The following is a 25,071-nucleotide window of genomic DNA, read 5'->3' on the forward strand; positions in this document are numbered from 1 at the left end:
ATTTGGAATGTCTCAAAGGAAAGCCTATTAATATTAACAGAAGGATCCAAGGAAGATTCCAGAGGGAATAGGTAGTGATGAAAAACAGTAGCAAGGGGTTTAATAGAGAGCACTATGTAGCAACCTCTGCTGAAACAGAGAAATCCAGGTAGTGTACCAAGAGTGTGAAATACAGTAGAAATTTGTAAAGAGCCTTGCTTAAAACACTAGGGGGAAAGGTTGAGAAGGCAGGAGATTTTTCTGTTTGTGCCACCATTAATATGATGTTGACTTCAAATGATTTACCTATAGCACTTTTATATCCAGTATATATGGAAACTGGCAACTCATGAAGGGCTACTTGCCTGATAAATAAGGAGAGCACAATGTCATTGTGTAACGTTCTTAGTTTTTGAGCAATAACTGATGCTACATATGTTCGTCATTTGACCAAATAGGCCCAATGCCCCACTATATTTTCAAATTAAATCTTTGACAAAAGGACATTTCCCAGTACATCTGGATGCTGAAGAATGCTGAGGACAACAAACAGAAACATAATAAAAGATTAGGCTTTTTTCTTAAACATTCTGACTTTTGGAATTAGCAGTCATTTTCAGTTTCTTCCAACAATTAAATATTGAGAGTCTTTCCCCATCATCTTTTGAGTATAATTAAGAGTATGCTTTTCAGCCTACCGTTTGAGAAAAGGGGAATATGATTAGCCTGTTGTTAACAATCACATCTATAACTGAATGAACTTTGTATTTAAATCCATTTAGTGTAAATTTTGATACAAAAATGGCCCTTCAATTTTTTCATTACCAGCAATGTTGAATATAATAAAATATTTGATCTCTAAGTTTGCCTAACTTATCCTCAAGGATTGATGGATCATAAAATCTAATGTATGTCTGTAGTTTTTTTATTTAAAACAAACTGGGGTGATATTGTAGAGGGTTTTTTGACCAGAGATCAGTTGGTGCTGAAGGTGTAGGAGCAGAACACTTACTGAGGGCTTTTGACTCATATGAAGGAGTAGGAAGCTCTTTTAGACTTTGTGAAAGCTTTCCAACCTGCTTCCAGGAACGATCATCCAAATCAGAAAAGGAATCCACAACCATAAATATGAATGTCAAATTTTCAACTCCTCCAGATATGTCTTTAATTGAAATGAGGTGGTGTTTGAGGAATGAAAGGGTAGAAATCTAGGATGTAGGGCCTCATTATATGCCATGTCTTTTTCTTCCCCAGATGCAATAGAATACTTTATTTGTTCACCTTTAGGCATAGGAGCAGAGGGCACACACATCACTTCTGACAATAAGCTTTTATTTGTGGTAGAGTTGTGGATATGTTTTAAATAGCCATTTGGATTCCAAATATCCCAAACTGTTATAATCATATCAATCTCTTTAACAGAAAATTTTGATCTATTACTTTTATTTCTGTACAGTTTTATATATAATGCAGGCTAATAAGAAATATAGAAGTTCAGAATTTTGAAGAATTATACTCAACATAGCTAAAAAGGACTGATGGGAAACTTAAGAATCTCTGCAAAGATCCGTTTCCAGGAATAATGTATAAGCAGGAACAGATTCTTTAAAAATTAGTCTTGCACTTTATAAAGAAGATGAAAAACAAATGTAATGTTAGGTTTCAGAGTAGCAGCCGTGTTAGTCTGTATTCGCAAAAAGAAAAGGAGTACTTGTGGCACCTTAGAGACTAACAAATTTATTAGAGCATAAGCTTTCGTGAGCTACAGCTCACTTCATCGGATGCATTTGGTGGAAAAAACAGAGCAGAGATTTATATACACACACACAGAGAGAACATGAAACAATGGGTTTATCATACACACTGTAAGGAGAGTGTAATGTTGAATACCTTACACAGCTAAGTAGGCAAATACATTTTTTTAAAAGCACATAGATACCAACCTCTTCATAGAACAATATTTAAAAAAACAACCACCCACCAAATAAGTAATACTAAATGGATACATACTGTGAACCAAGGCATATGTCAAAGAGGAGCAGAGGATATGTACCTCTCTAATAAATATTGTAATACTGGACAAAAGTACTATAGTAAGCCAGTTGTACTGTCCTCCTGAATAAGTCTAATATGGCATGAACTGCAAAAATCACCATGTTCTTACTTATCAAACTTCCATACACAACAGTGTCTAGCATTCGGTATGTTTGGCTCCATCATTTATACTATGTATAGCAATCTCCATGTGAAAGGAAAACTAAAATTCCTGTGCCAAATGAAGAGCCATGATAATTAACTGTGGCTTAAAGTTTCCAACTTTCAGAAAGATCTGGAGTCATTATAGATGCTAGATAAATGTATGCATCAACTTTATTTCCTTCAATTGATGAGGCATCTATTGTCATTAGATTACTCTATGGATTTGGTACATAAGAATCCTATCTACTGTGTCAAGATATAAATGTAATTTGTAAATATCTCTTCCATCCTCCACACAAAAGCTAGCAAGGTAAACTATGTTTTCCTCCTGGGATATGGATCTGTGACGACTGGTAACATATACTGAGGGAATTTCATTTTCATAGAGCATAACACTCAGTGTTCAAAACTATCCTTGGTGAAGAAGCAGGGCTGGAAAATAAAATAAGAGGCTTTGTTGTATCTAAATGTTGACTTACATAAAGTGTTCCCCTTTTTTTAAGCTTGAATGTTATTCAAATCCACTAGAGTAAATGGTATAATATGGCCAAAAGACAGCAGATTTTCTACTTTTGGCTGCAGATCAGGAGCAACATGGCTCAATATGTGCAAATCAGGAGATTTATCAGAGCCAAGGCATTCTCACTTGATAAGAGATTTGATCCAAGACCTGTTGAAGTATTCTGTTTATTTGTCCAAAACCAGTTGAAGTAAATGGAAAAAGTTGACTTCAGTGGGCTTTGGATCAGACCTTTACTTAGAATAATAGAAATGCTGCAAATCAGATGTGCCCACACATTAAGACAGCTTTGCATCACTGTGTTAGCCACAAGGGATCCTTTAGGTAGCTCAGAGCTGCTGGAGCAGATCCTGTGCCATCCCCCTCTCCTGTGGTTGGTACATAGGATGCAGTATTAGTCAATTACAATAGAGAGCTTAGAAACCAAGTTTACTCTCCTCAACAAATTATTTTAATAACTTAGAGATGGATTCTGATACCCTTACTCAAACTGAGTAGCACCTGACTCTCCAACTGTATCAATTGATTCTAACAGAGTAAGGTGCTATTCAACATGAGTAGGAATACCTGAGTCTAGCCCACAGCATTTTAAAGCTTCTGCAATCCCTTAGTATATATTACCTCTCTATTTATTTATTTAATGTTGAGAGCCAAGTACAATCTCCCCTCCCACACATGAAGAAAAAAAGAGTCTTTAGAAGGATTGAAGTAAGTGAATATTAAATACAGAGTGCCAGCACAGGTTTTACAATTCCCGTTAAAACTAGTCCCAATTTACACCTGTGGCCCTAGTTAAATACAAAATGTAACTATTAACATTGTGTCATACCGCTTACAGTTAGACATTATTCCTGTGTAAAATTTCAGGATGTCATGGTGAGCAAAATGTCTTCAGCTTTCTTTTAAAGTAAAATTGATTTTTTGAAATTGAAAACACAAAATATCCAAGATCAAACCCAGTTGGTCGTCTTTAAGCCAATTTTTATAATATTCTTGTATGTCTAGCTAGTCCATATTGTGCAATTTTCAACTTCTGAGACATGAAGTATTACTATGAAAAGGAAATGAAGAATTTCCTTGATAGATGCAGTTATCTGACTATTTTTGGTCCAGGCACTTTCTATAAACAAGACTGGTGTCCCCTCAGTTATATTTCTCATGGAAACTATACCACACATTTATTCTGTAATTGTGAAAGAATGATTTTATGTTATTACATGCTTGTGATTCACAACAAGGCTGTGTGAAGTTTCTTTTGAAATAAATAATTGTTGTATGATGGCAGTAGTTGAATCTTGCCCTAGGCATTGCTGAAGTGTGCAGTGCTTGCGTAAAGAGGTCTTGACTCCCAGATGGGTGCCTAGGCAGAGTTAGTTGACCTACTTTTGCTCTGACCTTGATTTGCTCAGTGAAGTGTTTGTGTACTCGTGATCAGCTTTGCTGCATGATTAAACCAATCGCGTGACAACTGGCACTTAAAAGGAAAACAAAACAAAACACAGATGAACAATTAGGATTTGTTTTTTAGTGTCTGATTTGCCTCTCTTGAATTTCAGTGCAGCTATAGGAATGAAGATAAAATACAAGAAAAATAATGATGTGTTCAGATATAAAGGGAGAGACTGCAGAGAGAAGATGCATGATGTGGGGCAGTGACACCATGCTTTGGTTCTTTTCTACAAGGAAGTTTAATCAGGAAGTGGCCTATATGGCATTCTTTCAAGTAGGTCCTTGAAGTATCTTGGCAACAAGCTCAGGGTCATAATTGGAAGAATTTGACTGTGTTTATATCTGTGGGTGTTTATAGTGTGTTACAGTAGTGTAGTGTTGCATTATTTATGGATTTTTTTGTACAGTTGAGCAATTACCAGCTGGAAGCTGAAAAAAGTTACAAAATCTACCTTTTAACCACATTTTTAAAAAAAGCAGTGTAATAAACTAGTAACAATTACAAGGCAGTTGAGAATTTGTTACGGGAGATGCTGGTGATGCACTGATTGTAGGGTTGACAGTGTTTCCATTTTAAACCTCATTTCAAGGGACTTATAACATGGCTGTTTAAATTGACATGAGACTGAAATGTAAGATTCTGGTTTTCAGGACTGATGTGGGAGGGATTGTTATACATTTTGTTATAAATCCATATAGTAAGCTTTTTTTTGTGGGGGTTTTGTTTTGTTTTTCATTTAATTACCCAGATTCTTTAAAATAGTTTGCTTTTAGGAACATTTTTAATCCCTCAGGTAGATGCTTTTGCTTTTTATATATTTACAAATATTTTAGTAGCAGCAGAATTAAATGAACATTTAATTGCTAGACTGATTATTTATTATCATTGAGATGTATAGAAGTATTTTGAAATGAACTTCAGATGTAGCTTTTTGTGTGAAAACTTACTCATGCAAAATAAAAACATGCTGTTCCTAAAGCAATCTTTTTTTCCTAAGTACTGCTGGAGTCTTTTAAATTGGTTTATTTTAGATGCCATATGTGATGCTCAGAGTTTATATCAGGTTGGAGGATTGTGCCATGGATGCACAGTATTCAAGCAGCATAGTGGAAGAGGCAGAGGTGAAGAGACTAATTTAGTGGTTTCAAACTGTGGGTCGTGACCCAGAGCTGGGTCGTGGAATGGAAGGTACTGGGTCGTGGCGGCTTTGGTCAGCACGGCCGACCGGGCCATTAAAAGTCCCATCAGTGGTGCTGCCCGGCTAAGGAAAGCAAGTCCCTACCTGTTCCAACGCCACGCTGCGCCCTGGAAGCAGCCAACAGCAGGTCCAGCTCCTAGGCGGGGGGCACGGGGCTCCACACGCTGCCCCCGCCCTAGCACCGGCTCCGCACTCCCATTGGCCTGGGATCAACTTGCCCCTCCAGGACTCAGACACATATATCACCCACTGAACCCCTAAAATATGCCCTGCAAATCAAATCTTTTTTTTCATAAGATCTCTGACTTGCATTTGCTGAATTCCAATTCTCACCAGTACTTTTTCATTCGTTACATGATATCTTCAAAATACTTCTATAACAGCATACTTCTTTATTATTGCTTGTTTGAATGTCTGTGTTTTACAGCCATCATTTAACACAGACCCAATGAATGTTTTTAAGAGTTGGAATTTAGTCTTCAGATTTATGTTCCTTCTTATCAGATGTTAATTTGCTCTTGCTATTCTGGTGCTGACTTCAGCATCTGATCTTTCACCTTCTGTGATGATGCTTCCTTAAGTAGCAATAAGTTCTCATTTGCTGTCCAGCTGGGTTGTATCAGCATTCAGATATGCTTAAATCTGGTAAATGAGCAGTTCACAAAGTTTTGCAGTAAGTCATCGTATCCAAAACCTCATTTACATGAGTCCGTACAACCACAAGGTGTAGAACCAATAAATATTACAGCAAGGGAAAAATCTCACTTTGACTAACAGGGCCAGCCAGAGCATGGCCACACTGTATGATTATTAAAACTCCTGATGATAATAATATTTCTAATTTTGAGATAAAGCTGCAGAACATGATGCTGAAGCCCACCAGAGTCAGTCAGTGTAAGGTTTCATGTTGCTGTTCAGACTTGTACTGCCCACAGAACTATACAAACCTTCATTTATGTATAAACAAGCCTTCTAAGTTTTAATCGTGCCAGAATAATTAAAGAAGCCATTTATGATCCAGAAGAAGTTTGCTTCTTTCAGTCTTTCCTAGAGACAAGTTAATAAACTATCAGGACTGCTTGAAAGCAATAGTTTTGTATAATGATGGTAAAAGATTGTACTATAAGGAAAACATCCTCCTCCCTGTATGAATGTTTTGTCATCATTTTTCTCATAACTTTATTCTGCTAAAAGCATTCAGTCCTTCATGATGGAGTATGGTGCATCTCATAATTTTCGTACTTTTTTTATTTTCTTCCATTAATCTGCCATACTGCCAGTTCAATTTCTGTAATTTTTTCTCCTTTGTTATATAGCATTTGGCATTGTTACTGGATTATAAAAGGTCTGTTTGCCTGGCACGAAAATATGCTATTAAGGTTTGACTGTCCATAGTATGTAACTCTGGAACAGTTTGAGTTGTCAGTGTCTAGAAGTGAGGAGAAGCTATGTTAATTTGCTATATGCTATTTACCTAGTCTTAATTTTGAGGGCAGAGTTAGAGTTGTTTTGGTGTAAGTAGTTTTAAAAAGTTTAGGATGTTTGATAACTGACACAACTTAATTTATAAAGTTCGAGAATCTTATTGTTTTATCTGAGGGGGAAGAGGAAACTTTGCAAATTTAATCCCAGATGCTGCAGTTATAGGGGCCTTGTTGCTGGATCAGAGCCTTATTTTGTAGACCACTCCCTAATCAGTACTCAGTATTTCTTTTCGGTATGGTTGTAATTTCTGTTTATCATGCCACTTTATTATAGTCTTCTCCTTTTTTAAAACATGTCATGTAATTAAGAATATTATTACAAGATACAGATGAAGATCAAAATATATCCCTGCCTTCTTTGTTTGAGATTAAGGGCCAGTCAGCCTTTCTGTACATGGCGAGGGTGAAAGGAGGGGCAGCCAGGAATTGGAGGTCTCAATTCATCATTGCACCTTGTGTAGTCATTTACATGAGTGAACGGTTAGTGCAAAGTGCTACCATTCTGATTTGGCAGTGTGTTACACTCACTTTTCATTGGTCTAATAATTGCACTAGGTACAAGGTCCAAAGAATTTCCTGTTAGTCATGCCATCAGGATGGTGCAGGACTTGTCCCCAGCCAGCCTAGAGCAAGCATGGAGCATAGCTCTCCTAACCAGTAGCTATCCCAAAAGATACCAAGGAAATTCCTATGGATGTTTGGAGGGCTCTGTGCTCCTGACCCAAGCTTCCTCATCCCCTAATTAAGCATTACTCTGATAGAAGCCTTGCTCCCATTTATTTCCTGTCTCTGCTTCGACGAATAGTTCCTCTCCTCTATATCCAGTTGTTTGACAGCACAGATCAGGTTTCCATTTAGAAACAACATGGTCAAATTCAGTATTTTATGTGGAGAAATTTCAATGAGCTAATCATGTTTTCCTAGTATTAAAAAAATAGTTGGTTTCCCCTTATTTCTGTGTTAAAGATACAAATAAACAAACGGGAATACAGTGACACTAAGTAGATACAAAGTGCTCTCAAATGCACAACATAAAACTAATGTCTTTTCACTTGTAGTGATTTCAGATGTTCTTAGAATATTAGGCAAATTTCTGCCAAAAAAATTGGTAGAAATGTGTTTAAGTTTATATGTCCATTTGAAACCCATTTTCTTGGCTTTATTTTTGATTACTTATCTCCTTTAACTGTGCTCCTGCTTCTAATTAAACCACTAATATTACTGTATCTATTCAAAGATTGTAAGCTGCTTCGGGCAGGGACATTACTTGTTATGAGGTGCCAGGTATACCTGTTGTGCTATATAGTTAACAGAAGTTTTGTGGTTGATCACGGAGAATTAAAATTTAGCTGTCTTGGACAGCAGTTTTTGGTTTGGTTTGGTTTTTGGTTTTTTTTTATTTCACACTAACACCGCCCAGGACGTTTGTCAAACTTAATTTTAAAAGGGGTTGGTTGGACAAAGCTGACATATTTTAAAAGTGATATGCCTCTTTTGTTTTCTTCCCATTCAGGTTTTTTAAATAACTTGACTAACGAATTGCAGAGCATGAAAGAAGTTTTAAGGTGATTGCTGAGCAGAACCGGCTAGCAGATTGAGTGCAGACCTTTTCTTCTAGGTTGGAGCTAGGCTTCCAGAAAGTAAGTTTTAAGGTAAGAACTGTCCATTGTTATTTAGTTGCTGCTGATATGTAGTTACTTTGGGTGTCTAATATTTTATTACATCCAGTATTCTGGCAGTGTTCCTTGCGAAATATAATTAAGTGGGTTATTTGGTCTATAGTACTCTAAAACATTATTAAGGCTAATTGATTTCTTTTGTACCTCGGCTCAGTCTTTTTAAGCCATCTCAGAGTTTTTTGTTTGTTTTGTTGGTTCTCTTTCCACTCCAGTTTTTTACTATCTTACACCTTTATGTTTTTCTTAGTTCCCTCTCTACTACTTGTTATCCAATTCACCCATCCTCCACCACATCTTCTGCCTTGTTTCTTTTCCCTTATATAGCTGTTACGATGCTTTGATCTATTTTTTAAGCCTGCCCCCACTTCTAGGTATTCCACACTTATTGCTTATGTCTTTGTGCTTAACAGATTGCAGTTAACAACGTAGTGTAAGACAGCATTTTAAGAAATTTATCATGATATATTACTTAGCCTGCAGCACATCCTGGCAGCTGTATGAAACATTGCTTGACTTTAGGTCATACAACTTTTAGAGAAAACTGTCTTAGTTATATACTATTAAGTATTTATCGTACATGTTGTTGAACACTGTTCACTAAAAGAAATTTAATTTCTCTTCAAAATTTCATAAGTGTGCTGGTTTTATAGTGAACATAAATTATGTAAATTCATCTCTAGCAAATTCTCTTAGCTTCGTATTTTTGCGGGGTTGCTTTGTTTAAAACAAAACTTGTAGTTTTTTTCTTTTTAAATATAATGCAAAAGTAAGGGACCCACATGCTTCTTTTTTTGGTAATTCCAGACGATCCAATGGCTGACCAAAGGATGGATATCTCTTCTACAATTAGTGATTTTATGTCACCAGGACCCACCAACCTAATCTCCAGTTCCCTTAGCACTTCAGGAATGGATTGCAATAGGAAAAGGAAAGGAAGTTCTACTGATTATCAGTAAGTATGATTTCTATTAATTTTAACTCAGTTGAGAGGAATACTTATCTTTTCTACCCTATTGTAGTTTTGCTATGAAGAAGTAATGTGTTTTGGCATAGTTTCTTTAACACATTTGATCACCTGTGTTTATATGAATACTGCAACTTCTTTAAATAAAAGCTTTATCCAACAGAAAGGGAAAATTCCTGGCTTTATAGTAAAATAAAATTTCCATTTCTAATGCTCATGTGTTGAGGGATATCAGAACTTGAACCTGTAACTTTTCCAAAGTAGAATATTGTCCTTCATGGACCACAAACCAATGTAATTTTAATGGCAACATTTGCAGAGCAATTCTATATATTCGGGTGAAGTTCTTAGGAAAAGGCAAACATTTTTCTAGTAGTTTGTTTTATTTTTTCATAAACCATTTGAAAACTGCTCAGAGATTTGGAATGTTAGAAGTCATGCTGATGCAAATGGATTGGGCAAAGTGCTTGACTGGTTATCAAATGACTCAATACTTTGACATGACCATCAGCACTGCATGTTTGGGATGTGCCTGGAGGGAATATGTATATGTTATACATAGAAATATTGACACATTTGCTTTCTTTTAAGTTTTGCCTTTAGAAATACTCACTCTTTTTCTTTCTATCCTTGTTTAAAGCAAGATATATCAAACAGCAATATTATTGTATAGACTTTTTTTTTAGATAACTTTTAGCAGTTTCTGAACTGTGTTTTTCTCTCCATCTGGGGCCTCTACAGTTGGATTCATGGTACTAAGTACATCTGGCTTTACAGGCAGAAAAACATGAGAAATAGTATTTAAACTTCGTAATGTTACAAATCTTAAGTAAGGTCATGCAGTAAATCAATGTCAGAACTGAGAGTAGACCTCAGATGTCCTGTTGCCTGGTCCTTTGCCCTGACCAGTGTTCTGTGATTTTCTCTAATGCCCAGGTAAAACAAGGCTGAGCCAAGCAGTTGATCTAGTAGGAATTTGATCAGGACCCAACTCTTTGTTTTTAATGAAAGATTCTATTATGTTCCTTTTTTATGTTCCTCTATTATGTTCCTGTCAATATGGTAGGGATACTTACAGTAGATATATGAAGCTGGGAAATGAATGCAGATAATTTAGACCATAAGGATGAAGTATGCCTAACTAGTAGGAGGAAATGGAAAGTAGGACATTTTTAGGAAAGAGAAGATTTTAGTCATTTCTGATGAATTTGATAATAGATAATCCATATTCTGTAGTAAGCACCTCAAGACCAACCCAAAGGCTTTAAATCACTGTGTAAAAGAGTAAAAGTCAGAATAATTTACAGGAAGCTCTTATCGCTTATTTAACACAATTATTTCCATTTGGAGTATAGCCCGTTTTCACATAAGTCTGTACAGATTCTTTCGTCCTAGTTCCTGAGTCTGATGTTGGAATGTTTAATTTTCTCTGGACAATTTTTTTAATCCATATTGAGCATGTCAGTTATGAAGTAAATTAAGATTCTTTGAGTAGGATCCCTTAGGACAGTTTCTACTTAAGGGAAATCCAAATTCAAAATTCTAGTAGTCTTTGGAGACTCTGGACATATGTACTGTATACATTTTCACCTGCAATATTCATTTGGCCAGCCTTTTTAGAATAAAATCACTATTCTAAATTTAAATGAATCTTAGCAGATTTAGCTGGAGCATTCTTTATCTTATCAACTTCTGCTACCTCAAGAGAGCCTTTTTCCATATTTATCTTTCTGAATGGGTAGCACTGCTGAATTCCTCCTTTCCTCCAGAAAGACAAAATCTGCTCTTGGATATGTCCTCACATTAATCTCAAGGGTAGAGTTTGTACTTAAGAGTTAAATAAGTGATAAAACAGACTGGTTCCTTAAAGCCTAAGTTTAATAATCTTTGACAGTTCTTGTCTCCTGACCATAAGACACACCATAATCAGGAGGGAGTTGCTCCCTTTGGAAGTAGGTTATAATCAATTTTGTCACTTTAGATTATGAAAATTAATTGTTTTTCCAGACTACAAAATTGCACGTCAGTGTATATGAATGGGGAAAAACTGGAAATTAAGACAAACAATAGCAATTAGCAGAATGTAGTCTAGTAAGCACTAATGCTCTTTGTACATTGAGTAACAATTTTTTCTTTATCTTTCCAGACTTGATGGATTTTCCTTTGAGTAAGTATAAACAATAATCTCTCTCTCGTCCCCTCCCCCATAGAATATCTGTAACAAAGTTTTTATTTTTGATTGAGACTCTGATGACCTCAACAAACTACTCAAGTTCTGCTCTTTTTTGATGGTACTGGAATGTCTTCTAATGTACAGTTTGGAGTACTCTACTCCTCATGCTAAAAATATGCTCATTGAAACTAAGTTGTGTAAATTGAATACTATGCCTACCATGTAAGGAAGCAAGGAACTTACAGGATGCTTTGGAAGCAGCTAGAGCAGTATAAAGGTCCTTCAGTGGGGATCAGAATTGGGCCCTTATTTTTGAGATCCAGATTTTTCAAATGTGACTAATGATTTTGTGTGCCCAATCTGAGATGCCTTAAACGGGAGTGATTTTCAGAAAATGTGAGCACCTACTTTCTGAAAGTCAGCCCTTTCAGATGTCACAAGTTGGGCACCCAAAACCACATTTTGGGTGCCCATTTGGAACCAGGAATGGGTTGAATAAAGATTGCAGGAGACAAATAAGGGCAGGATCCAGTGCAGCAGCAATGTAAAGTCTGCTCAGTTGCTCAGACAGTCCTCTCTGGTCACTTCCTGAGAGGGTTGGTCACTTACATAGTGAGTATGAGCCAATCAGGTGTCCACACATCTTGGGCATTCCAATGGGACTTTCTGGGGGGGGTGATCTTCCAGGATTGGTGAGGTGGTGCTTCAACCATCTCCCTTGCTGGCAATGGGAGAGTATTAGAGACCCAGGTTGTAGACCCACTGAAATTGAGGTCTTGAACCCCAGGATTCTTATACTTAGGTGTGCTCCCTTCCGGGGCGCCACTGGACCTGGCTTGTTGGGATGATCCCAGTAAAAATTTTCCACTAGCTCAGGGGTATGGACGTGGGTCACGGGCTCTCAGGATCATCCCTTGGGATGGTAACCTTTCCAGACTATGAAGTATTGGAGGCAACTTCGCTGCAGACAAGAGTCAAGGATTTTGTGCACGATATATTCTTCATGCCTCTGAATCTTGACTGGTGGGTTGTTGAGACCAATCCAGGAACGGATTCTCAATGCAGGGCTTGAGAAGTGATGCTTGGAACACTTGGTGGATGCAGAGGGACTGGAGAAATTGAAGCTTATATGCGACTCTGCTGCACCCTATTTGCAGGTTTGGAAAGGACTGAGGAACTAATTTTCTAACTATTAAGAAGGCCTGATCACCCTGACGTGATTTGCGATGAGCCAGACCTTCTGGCTCACAACAAACGCCAAACATTCTTGGTGTTACCAGCCCATAAACAACTTGTAGGCTTTTTTAGCCTCAGCCAGGTACTGTGGAGTTAATCTTGGATATGGTGAATTCACTGGACCCAGTTGATGGCCACCAGCTTTGGGGAGTCTGTGGGTAACACAGGGTGGAAATGGAGATGATATCCAAAATTTGAAAAGAAGGGACTCTGCCCAGCGGAGACATGATCGGCACCATTGTAGGAGTACTTGATGTATGGTAATAGGGAAATTCTGTTTTCCCAGTGGAAGTTAATAAAGCACACAAGTATTGTTCCAATACTTGACCTGACCCTCTCCAACTGCCCATAGGTCTGGGAGTGATACACAGTGGGGGTGGATGCATGAACATCTATTAGGTGGATTGTCTCTTGTCAGAATTGAGACACAAATTTTGGCTCTCGGTCAGGGATGATTTGGTCTGAAAGCAAATGATGTGTTTCACCAGCAGCTGGGCTGTTGTTTTGGCCAAAGGCTGACAGTCACAGGAAATGAAATGGGCCATTTTAATTAGTCAGCCTACAACTATAGTGTGACCCTCAGAGTTTGGGATCTTCACAGCAAAGTCCAGAGTGATTGAAATCCAGGTATGGCCAGAGTCTCCAGAGATATTAGGTTCTTACCCAAGGTGTCCTAGTATGAGCACATATGGTGCAGGAATCTGCAAAGCCCCAGACTTCTACATGCATACCAATCCACCAGAAGAAATGAGTGATCGTGCAAAAAGTACGTCACTCCCATCCCATGTGGATTGTTGCACTTTGGCCATTCCCTTCCTAGGTGGAGCCTTCCAGAAGGGTCTTCTTGAGCAACTGTCTGAAGGATGGTTATAACAAAGTTACAGGGCTTCAGGAAATGGGGTGGTTCCGAGTTGGACTTCTCATTTTCTGGTAATATTCCCCTTTACGTAAGAGGGTATCTGCTTTCCCATTGCTGGTTCCTGGACAGTATGAAATGGTGACGTTAAATCGGGAGAAGAATAGTGCTCACTGGAGCTGTCTTTGGCTCAGAGCTCAAGCCCTCTGAAGATACTCATGTTTTTATGATTGGGGAATACCTGTACTGGATGTCAAGCCTCTCCGGATAGTGTCACTACTTTTTGAAAGTGGATTTAATGATGAGCAGTTCTCTGTCCAGTATTTTGTAGTTCCGAAATTCAGTGGTGTAAGCTTGCATCAATAATGTGCACAAAGGTGTAGTACTGATTGAGACAGGACAGCCTTTTGGGACAGGACAGCACCCAAAGTTATACTAGAAGCATCTGTTTCTACCGTGCTGTTAGTATACATCTGTTAGTCTATAAGGTGCCACAGGACTCTTTGCCTGTTTCTACCATGAACTGCTGATTGGGGCCTTGATGTCCTAAAATGGAGGTGGTTGTGAAGGCGATCTTGAGCTGATCGAACGCTCATTGTGCTTCAGATGACCAAATTAACTTAATGGACTTGTGGAGAAGAGAGGGTGGGGGGCTATTTTTCCAGAAAAGTTTTAAATGAATCTCTGATAAAATTTTGCTAATCCCAGAAAGTGTTGCAGCTCCTGGAGAGTCTGGATGGCGCCTAGATTTGGATTGCTTCAACTTTCTGAGGGTCCATTCAGATTACCTGAGGGTGGAAATGATATACCCCCCAAACTCAGAGGATGGCTGGTCAAATGTACATTTATGGAGCTTGACATATACTCCGTACTTCTTTCCAGGATGCACTGGATGTGATTACTGTGCTGCTCAGGATTCTCAGAAAATATCAGTGTATCATCAAAGTAAAAAATTGCAAACTGGTCCAGACTGTCCAAGGACATATTGTTGACAAAGTGTTAGAAGGTGTCAGGAACATTGGTTAACCCAAATGGCATGACCAGATATGCCAAGTGCCAGAGTGTTCGAAATGCGGTCTTCCATTTGTCCCCTGATCTAATCTACACTGGTTATACACCGTGTGAAGGTCAAATTATACACCAATAAGGCCCAGGGATCTTCCTGGGAGACTGGACAACAGGAGGGACCTGTTAATTAGTTTTGACAAGATCCAGTGTTCTCTTTGGCTGGAGAAGGACGTGCAAGGCAATGTGCAACATTGATGACGCTCTCTGCGGCCCCAGAGTCAATCAGAGCCCATTAGATGAGGATGGAGATGACCAGATCTGAGACAGATCCATATCCTGGATCTTGGAAATGCAAGGAAACAAAGAAGTGGGACTGCTAAACACTGAGGATAGGATGGAAATTAAAAATAATATAAGCATGGCCCAACACCTAAATGAATGCTTTGTCTAAGTGTTAATAAGGTAATGAGGAGCTTAGGGATAGTGGCAGGGTGGCTAATGGAAATAAGGATATGGATGTAAAAATTACAACATCTGAGGTGGAAGTCAAACTCAAACAGTTTAATGGGACCACATCCGGTGGCCTGGGTAATTTCTATCCAAGAATATTAATGGAACTGGCGCATGAAATTGCAAGCCCAATAGCAAGGATTTTTAATGAATCCATAAACTCAGGGGTCATACCCTATGAATGGAAAACTGCTAATATAGTACCTGTTTTTAAGAAGGGAAAAAGTGATCTGGAAAACTACTGGTCCATTTGTTTGACCACATTGTATGCAAGGTCTTGGAACAAATTTTGAAAGAGAAAGTACCTAAGGACATAGAGGTAAACGGTAATTGGGATAAAGTACAACATGGTTTTACAAAATGTAGATCATGCCAGACCATCCTGATCTCTTTCTTTTAGAAGATAACTGATTTTTTAGACAAAGGAAAATGCCATAGATCTAATCTACTTGTATGTCAGTAAGACATTTGATAAAGTTCCACATGGGAAATTATTAGTTAAATTGGAGAAGATGGGGATTAATATGAGAACTGAAAGGTGGATAAGGAACTGGTAAAAGGGATAACTACAACGGGTCATACCAAAAGGTGAATTGTCAGGCTGGAAGGAGGTTACTAGTGGAGTTCTTCAGGGATCAGTCTCGGGACCAGTCTTATTTAACATTTTCATTCATAATCTTGATACAAAAAGTGGGAATGTTCTAATAAAATTTATAGATGATACAGAGTTAGGAGGAGGAGGACCAAAGTATCATATAATATCTGGAAAACTGGAATAATAGAAATGAGATGAAATTTAATAGTGCAAAGTGCAAGGTCATACACTTAGAGACTAACAACAAGAATTTTTGCTATAAGCTGGGGACGTATCAGTTGGAAGTGCCAGGAGGTGAAAGACCTGGGTTTATTGGTTGATCACAGGATGACTGTGAGGCACCAGTGTGATGCAGCCATGAAAAAGGCTAATGCAATGCTAGGATGCATCAGGTGAGGTATTTCCAGTAGAGCTAGGGAAGTGTTAAAGCACTGGTGAGACCTCATCTGGAATATTGTGTGCAGTTCTGGTCTCCCATGTTTAAGAAAGATGAATTCAACCTGGAACAGATGTAGAGAAGGGCTACTAGGACTTACAGTGCAGGCCAGCTTTTCCTTCACCTCTTCACTCAAGCACCACTGGAATAGCTCATTCCACCTCATTCCATTCCACATCTGTCTCCAGTCATCAAAAGCGAGTGGAATATTGGATGGTGGATCCCTGCCCTTGCCAAAATTTCTGTAGTGCCACTTCCAAGGTACAGACTTGATGATGGTCATCTAAATTAGTAGAGACTGCTTGCAAAAAAAAGCACCCCAGTTGGTCAGAACTGGGTTGCTCTGCTCCATGAGGGGCAAAGCCCAATCCAGTGCTTGTCCTGTAAGTAGTCTCACCACCTGATCCATTGAATATGTGCAAGGACAAATTAAGAAAAGCAAATAGCACTTATTCAAAAATCCCCTAAATTTCTGGCATTTGCCATCAAAGTGCTCCAGTAGGGGGACTGCAGGCCCCAGCTTGGATGAGAGAGTCCCTCTCTGAGAGCTAGCAAGTAGTTCTTGGAGGGACCACACTTCTGCTTCAGGCTAAGCCACTTGGGTTCTCAATGCTAGATTGTCAGTCTGGAGAAGATTAACTTGTTCCTGTGGGTCTAATGGCACAGAGGGACTGATGGATAGTGGCAAGCCCATCTCCTCCATTCCAGCACTGCGAGGCACGGGGGGCCCAAAAGGGTCCAAGCAGTTTGTTAGGAACCAGGGCATAGGAGGTCATAACTAGTGGTCAGAGCAGACGGAGGCAAGCCAAGTGTCAGAGCTGGATTCAGAGTCAGAAGTTGGAAGCCAGAAGATGAACTGGGGTCAGAGCTAGAACTGATAGCCAATGGTTAGGAGAGGAGTATAGGGACAGGAGCCAGAAAGAAGACAAGGATCAGGCACGGAGGAAGGCAGGAACAGAGGGTAAGTGCAGGAACCAGGAACAGAACTGGAGCAGAGCAGGAACTGGGAACGGTGATTTCAATGCATATCTCAGGGGACGGGCGAGAACGGGATCTGACCCAGCAGCATGAATAAATGCTTATTTCATAAACAAGTTGACATTCGCTAATTCCACTGTATTTCTGACATGCTATTTTGTTTTGATTTTTGTAGAGAAGGCATGGATACAGATAAAGAAGACCAACACGGAAGGTACTGTTACACTATTACTAAAATGTGGACTCCAAGAGATTTAATTAGAGACCAGATCCTTGTGGGTGAACTCTTTCATTTGTGTGGCTTGTCACTGAAGTCTCTGGGGCTGGGCTCCAAGTGGGTCTGAGAATTTGCAGGATCAGGGCTTCATATTAAAGCTAGAATAGAAAGTAACATGAACCTTACTGGGAAAACCTACTGTAAATAAAAATCCTTTCTAAACTTAGTATGACCCCCACAATATTGTTGTAACTAAAGACCAACAGCTATTTAGTGTATACAAAAGCAATTATTAGAAAATTATGTAGAAAATAATGGCAATAAACCTGTGATTTTGTAATTTAACTTCCTCCTCATCAGGTTGGAATATACAGACCAACAAGGCAGAATAAAAAATGCAAGGTAAACTGTTTTATTTCTTAACTAACTTACTGAAAAAAAGATGATATTCTTGTTTTCCTGTCATGTTAGGGACCTTGTGCACCTGCGCCTGAGTCTCAAAGTAAAAGCTTATGTTTGGGCTTTTTTCTGTTTGGCTTTTCCATCTGTTTTCAGTTTTAAAGATTTGTTCTTTTATGAACTGCATGCAATTTTCTGAAAATACTAATATGGTATATTTTTATTGGAAATGTGTAGTTAAAAAGCAATTTCCATTAATATTAAATAGAAATAGCATGCCTAACTCCCTTTACATTGAACCAAAAGCATTGCATGCAAAAAGTGTTATAGCATTATCAGGCTGTAAAGTGCTACAGTACATGTAATATATATAAAACAAACAAAAAAAGCCACTTTGAATTTGAACGTGAAATGTCAAAATGATATGCTACTCTGCACAATAGGAAGAGCCTAGTGTAGGGCTTTTTCCAAAATATTTTTAACAGTAATTTATAGGATGAATAGGAAACTTCTCTAAGCAATAGGAAGAGCCTAGTGTAGGGCTTTTTCCAAAATATTTTTAACAGTAATTTATAGGATGAATAGGAAACTTATTTACATAAAACACATACTTCAGCAAGGAATTTGAATATTATAGTGAATTATAGTATTTACACTTTTTAATGCTATTCTTTGGCATGAATTGTTATTTCATCCAATTCTGTACACAGTGGTACTTATGCATCTATGATCTTGATCTTGATTTTTACATAATTCTTGTAGTACCTCAGTAGATGTGCTCAGATACCAAGGCAGCAGTATAAAAAACCTAAGATAGATAGGAAGAACCTGCTTATCAGATAATGTTAGTATTTATTGTAAATAAGGCAGCATACAGTGCTGCCTATGATATGAGTATGTGATGCTAAATTAGGGCCCCATCCTTCCACCTTTACTCCCATAAATAACCCTTATTCACACAAGTAGTTAACTTTTAATATTCACTTCAGTGGGACTGCTTTTGTGTGTGTGGCCTTATGAATAAGGGTTGCAGGGCGGGCCTTGTAGTCTACTACTTTAAAATTAGTTGTTTTTTATTTTTTCTGACCGTTTGAAACTTCATTACGCTATTCAATCTAACTTTTGTTATTGTTTAGAGAGGCTCATAGCCAGATTGAAAAAAGACGTCGAGATAAAATGAACAGTTTTATTGATGAATTGGCATCTTTGGTACCAACGTGCAATGCTATGTCCCGAAAGCTAGATAAACTTACTGTACTGAGAATGGCTGTTCAGCATATGAAAACATTACGAGGTGAGTTAAAAAAATTCTTATCTTTGTTCTGCATTGAGCTATGAGGTGTGTTGTGGTCTGGAGCTTATGAACTGAGAGCATGGTCCATATGTGTTAGCATGGACAACACTGTACCTTCTGCAGAATCCCTTATTTATATTAGCTTACTCATGCTCTTGGCAGACATAATCTCTGTGAGGGATGATAAAGTAGTAGAATTGTGGCACAAATTGACTCTACTTTGACAGCATTCATTTAAATCAGCTTTGAGACCAAAAGCAGTCTGAAACTGGCTTACTAATTAAAGGCAATGTAAGATTGCGGTTAAACAATGCAGAAGACAGGCAACATAAAGGCAAGTTTTTTACAGGAAAAATAACTCACCCATGTGGTGCATAATGCATAGTGTAGGGACGCAAAATCCACTCCCAAAACCCAGGATCAGTGTACAGAACAGTATCATCTGTAAGCTGGTTTACTGCCATTTCCTGCTGTTTCATATCAGAGAAATGGGCTGCTAGGGTCTCTGGATCCATTTAATCATTGATCCAGTAGATCCTCACTCTGCCCAGCCCATTCTTGTTTATGCAGGCCAGCTCAGAGACCCCTCTGTGACACATAGGCTGTGCCCTCCAGGACTTAATATGTTGCTGAAGATCTTATGCCAGCTTTCTGCACCTGGGTGAATTTCAGCTGTAATGTGTGTGTGTGTATATATATATATATATATAACCAGAAAAACAGGACTACAGAATGCTACAAGTATAAAATATTAAGGTTAAGGTTTCTGTAGGAGCATTACCTTTTGAATTTAGAGATTTTTGTGTTAACTTTTTAACTATAGTTTTATCAAAACAAGTATTTAACATTTAACATCTCTGTTTTGTTTAAAAAAAAAAAGAAAAGAAAGAAAAGACCAGGAGAGAGGGAGAAGAAAAAACAAATGCTAATTTTGCTACAGTTCTGTAAAATAGAAACCATATATAACTAACAAACTTTTCAGTGGAATAGGTTCCCAAACCACCCCAGTGTAACTATCAATGCTAATGTGTTTACTGAACAATATGGTCATGTAAAGAACTACAAATAATGACTTACTAGAAATTTAGCACTATATGCACAAAAGCAATTTAGAGATGAATTTTTGTTTTGAAAATTTGAAGACAGTTCCTCAGAGATATCTATCTACATGATTAACTGTTTGAGTTAACACTGCCACACTATCAGAGGCTCGTTCACCTGCGCATCTACCAATGTGATATATGCCATCATGTGCCAGCAATGCCCCTCTGCCATGTACATTGGCCAAACTGGACAGTCTCTACGTAAAAGAATGAATGGACACAAATCAGACGTCAAGAATTATAACATTCAAAAACCAGTTGGAGAACACTTCAATCTCTCTGGTCACTCGATTACAGACCTAAGAGTGGCTATCCTTCAACAAAAAAGCTTCAAAAACAGACTCCAACGAGAGACTGCTGAATTGGAATTAATTTGCAAACTGGATACAATTAACTTAGGCTTGAATAGAGACTGGGAATGGATGAGTCATTACACAAAGTAAAACTATTTCCCCATGGTATTTCTCCCCCCCACCCCACCCCCCACTGTTCCTCTGATATTCTTGTTAACTGCTGGAATTAGCCTACCTTGCTTGTCACCATGTAAGGTTTTCCTCCTTCCCCCCCCTGCTGCTGGTGATGGCTTATCTTAAGTGATCACTCTCCTTACAGTGTGTATGATAAACCCATTGTTTCATGTTCTCTGTGTGTGTATATAAATCTCTCCTCTGTTTTTTCCACCAAATGCATCCGATGAAGTGAGCTGTAGCTCACGAAAGCTTATGCTCTAATAAATTTGTTAGTCTCTAAGGTGCCACAAGTACTCCTTTTCTTTTTGCGAATACAGACTAACACGGCTGCTACTCTGAAACCTTACCCCTCTGATGTTTGAGTTATCCATGCACAAGATCTAGATACTCTTTAATCAGGAAAAGTACATATTAATTCAATGCTGTGCTAACTCAGACAGCTGACTGGCTCTTTTGGCCAAACTCAAAGAAGTTGTAATTTTGTTGAGATTGTATGGCTATCTTCAACCCAAAAGAAAAATTTTGGAGATAATTAATGGCAGCTCAAAACAAGGTTACATAGAGACTTTAATAACAGAACCCTAATTATAGCATTCTCTATTTTTATTAATTTACAAGATTGGCATGCTTTTCTCTGAGGATGGGGAGAAAAACACTCTTTTGGCACTTAAGTATTATATATAAACAGTTAGTATGGGTTTTACTGCAGAGATGGTACAGAGTGAAACTAAGTTAATGAAAAGATATATATATATATAGTTAAATAGTTGAAAGCTAAATAAATATATGTAGTGCCATAATTATGCAGGTTACTTTAATAATTGTCAGGAGTCGAGGTGGGAAGGTGGCTCAGAGGAGGACCAGGAGGCATTCATTTTTTTTTCTGTCTTGTGAATTATCAGGCATTACATCTTACATTACATTTGTTGTCTCTTACCCGGTTAAAGAATCTAACTTCCTGTGCTACTTTTAATTGGTAAGGCTATAATTCGCCATCAGCATCCTCATTATCAATTTAACTCAATGTATTGCTTTTCAAAGGACATTGTATCAGAAGAATTACTTTAGAATTGGTATAACATGGGAGGCATGACAGCATTGGAAGCAGCCTCACGTGTAAAAGTGAATGGTAGTTCATTCTCAATGCTTATGCAAATTCTTGGCCTCTGATGAGACATGAACAATAAGAATTGTATTGAGATCACCAATTCATTTCACATAAGCCACTGAGTAGCCATCAGATAGTAATGATTTTCAGTCACTGTTGACTAGAGTCTACATTCAAGAAATTATTTAAAGATGGAAAACAAAAGTCCCTTCAATAATTTCTCAGTTTTTGTTCTGTTGTGGAGAGCACACTTGGACAGGGCACAGCAAAACATTTGGAAAACACTTGTGTGAACACGAATATTCTTATTCCTTAAATAACCGTTCCTTAAAGCAACGGTTCTCAAACTGGGGATCAGGACCCGAAAGTGGGTCAGTACTCCATTTTAATGGGGTCCCGGGGGCGGGCTTAGATTTGCTGGGGTCTGTGGCCAAAGCCCAAGCCCCACTACCCAGGGCTGAAGCTGAAGTCCAAGCCCAGCTGCCTGGGGCCAAAGCCCTATGACTTCAGCCCTGGGCAGCGGGGCTCAGGTTACCGGCCCCCTGCCTGGGATTGAAGCCCTTGAGTTTTAACTTTGCCATCCCCCCACCTCCTCCAATCTGGGGTGGTGGGGCTTGAGCTTTGGCTTTGTCCCCCCACTCAGAACAGCAGGGCTCGGGCGAGCTCAGTCCCCACTCTTGGGGTCGTGAAGTAATTTTTGTTGTCAGAAGGGGGTTGTGGTGCAATGAAGTATGAAAAACCCTGCCTTAAAGGGTTATTAACGGTTGAAATTACTGCCTATTCTTGTCTTCAGTTTGTATTTCAGTGTTTTTCCAGCCAGTGTTCATTCTTTTCTGAGTTCTCTTCAGCTGGGTTCCACTTGTGTAAAAGACACTAGCAGTTAGAATACAGCTGGAAAAGAACGTGAGGGAGCATCAAAAGGCACGGAAGAAAAAGTCTTTGTGAACAAGAGTATATTTATATATAGTAGATGGATGTATATTAAGTTTATTTACAGGGGATATTCACTCTTTTCTTTTTTCTTTAAGGTGCCACAAACCCATATACAGAAGCAAACTACAAACCTGCTTTTCTCTCAGATGATGAATTAAAACATCTTATTCTCAGGGTATGTTTCAACTTAAAAATGCTAAGTTTAAAACTTTGGTTTAAAAAAATTTATAAATTTAATTCTCATGAAGGGAAAGATCCCAGTAATTATGTCTTTAGCCAGACCCATAGGGCAACTTGAGACAGATAGTCTTGATTTTCAAAGGTGATAAACCCCTGCAACTCCTCTTTGAAGTCATTGGAACTTGAGAGGATGCTCAACACCTGAAAATCCAGCCACAAGTATCAAGTTGGGCACCTAAAAATGGAGGGACCAAAAATAAGTGGCCAATTAAAAATATTTTCACATAAAAGCATTTTGACATAAAAGCACCCTTCCACCTACTTGTCAGGATTTTCAGTTGTTTGATTAATTAAGTTAGAAGTAAATTAATGAACACCATTGTTTTCAGCTCATTTCTTATTGACTCGTGTCCTTTTTTTACAAAAAAAACCCCCAACCCACCATCATTTGATACAATTTTCAGCGTATAATCAGTTGATGCATAAAAGTCATAAATAAGATTGGTGAGGAAACAAAATACAGATGTATTTCAACTGATTGCAAAAATAAAATCTATATGCTTTCTCAGCACTATAAAAACATAAGCTATAGCCTTTTTGTTCTGATACTTAAGCACAGACTTAGAAATTGACTTAATAGGATTGCAGTGCTTCACAAATCTCATTTAAATGACAAAATAGCATATATGCAGGATTGGGTTATTTAAACGGTTCTGTGATTTATATGAATTTACAAAATAAGGGCCTGATCCACACAAATGCTCATGTACATGAGTCCTCTTGAATTAAGTGCAACTACTCACATGCATAGAAAGGTCTGCAAAGATCCGGGCCACACTTAGTTTCCAAAAGAAGTCAAATGAATTTAAAATGTAATAAATATAGATCAAACACAAGAAGATTAGTTACTGTTTTTTAAAAAAAATAATTTCAGGAATTGCTTAGTGTACAACTATAATATTACATGAAAAGATGTAAGCTTTTACTACTACTGAAATTGTCTTTACATTCTTGTCATTATTATGAAAAGTTGTGCCAAAAATCTAATTCCAAGTGCAAAAAGATTTTTAAGCTTTTATCATAATTTTATAGTTTGCTAATTCAGTTATTTCTGTAGATGCAACAATATTAATGTTAATATTGAAATGCTACTGTGTAACAAAGGTAACTAAATGTTAAAAAGATGTAATTGTCTTTTTAAAATAATACAATTATCTTTCCTCATTAGGCAGCAGATGGATTTCTGTTTGTTGTGGGCTGTGATAGAGGGAAGATACTGTTTGTTTCAGAATCTGTCTTCAAGATCCTCAACTACAGTCAGGTATTGTTCTGTACCTTGGGAACTAATAATGGACAGACCTCAAGGGATTGAAAGGTTTTGTTTGGATACGCATCTAAACTTTGGAGTATTCATCTGAAATGTCTATGTTTGAGTCTAGAATTATTTCAAAAACAGGCTAATTTGCAAGATTTACAAAAATTTCTGGTTTCTGCTGGATTGGAAAAAAACTTCCTTTGATAATACTGCTTCTGGTTTCAGCTGCACCCAGGAAGTGTAGAGGAATATCTACTCTACTTCACCACTTACAAAACTATCTGATTGTTTTTTTGTTTCGCCTCTCAAAAGGCTTGGGATAACATTATCAAAAGTGCCTAAATGACTTAGGCTTCTAGGTGAATTTTGAAAGTGGCACTTCAGCTCTTATGTCAGTTGGACACTTTTGTAAATTTTACTCTTGTTCTGGAAAATGTTTTCATTTAGTTCCTGTTTTATCTAATTTGATTGCCCTTCCCTTCTTGTTAATTAAGTAAAGTCACATAAGGTTTGTACTGAGAGTCAACTTTTGCCATCAGGCAACAGGAACCCTCTATGTAAACAATGTTGTATTTAAATCAGTTTACCAACAAATCAAAATGCATTTGAGTTGATAGTAGCTGGATGTGGGGGGGGGGGGGGGGGGAAATGCCAGTATTATATAAGTAGATGTTCATTGGAGCAGTATAAGGGAGAATGATTTAAATATGGGTGAGATTTGACAAGATGAGGAATCTGAGCAAAGTAGAAATTATTCTTATGCTACCATCTAACAGGACAAGCTCTA

At 38.0% G+C, this 25,071-nt stretch overlaps 1 protein-coding gene across 8 annotated transcripts in view; it reads left to right on the plus strand.

Annotated features, from left to right (window-relative positions):
• ARNTL (aryl hydrocarbon receptor nuclear translocator like) overlaps positions 1-25,071 on the plus strand; it is a 91,328-nt gene that overhangs the window by 34,365 nt on the left and 31,892 nt on the right. For 6 of the 8 annotated variants that reach the window (XM_038404620.2, XM_043515725.1, XM_043515723.1 and 3 more), the window contains 8 exons: positions 8,344-8,482; positions 9,314-9,461; positions 11,620-11,640; positions 17,441-17,479; positions 17,843-17,884; positions 19,018-19,175; positions 22,885-22,964; positions 24,198-24,290. In XM_038404620.2, coding sequence (XP_038260548.1) covers positions 9,322-9,461; positions 11,620-11,640; positions 17,441-17,479; positions 17,843-17,884; positions 19,018-19,175; positions 22,885-22,964; positions 24,198-24,290 — 573 coding nt within the window. In that variant the 5' untranslated portion in view covers positions 8,344-8,482; positions 9,314-9,321. The remainder of the gene's footprint in view (positions 1-8,343; positions 8,483-9,313; positions 9,462-11,619; positions 11,641-17,440; positions 17,480-17,842; positions 17,885-19,017; positions 19,176-22,884; positions 22,965-24,197; positions 24,291-25,071) is intronic. The other 2 variants (XM_043515722.1, XM_043515724.1) reach the window with 1 other exon arrangement.

This window comes from Dermochelys coriacea, chromosome 6, assembly GCF_009764565.3.
Source record: "Dermochelys coriacea isolate rDerCor1 chromosome 6, rDerCor1.pri.v4, whole genome shotgun sequence".
NCBI lineage: Eukaryota > Metazoa > Chordata > Testudines > Dermochelyidae > Dermochelys > Dermochelys coriacea.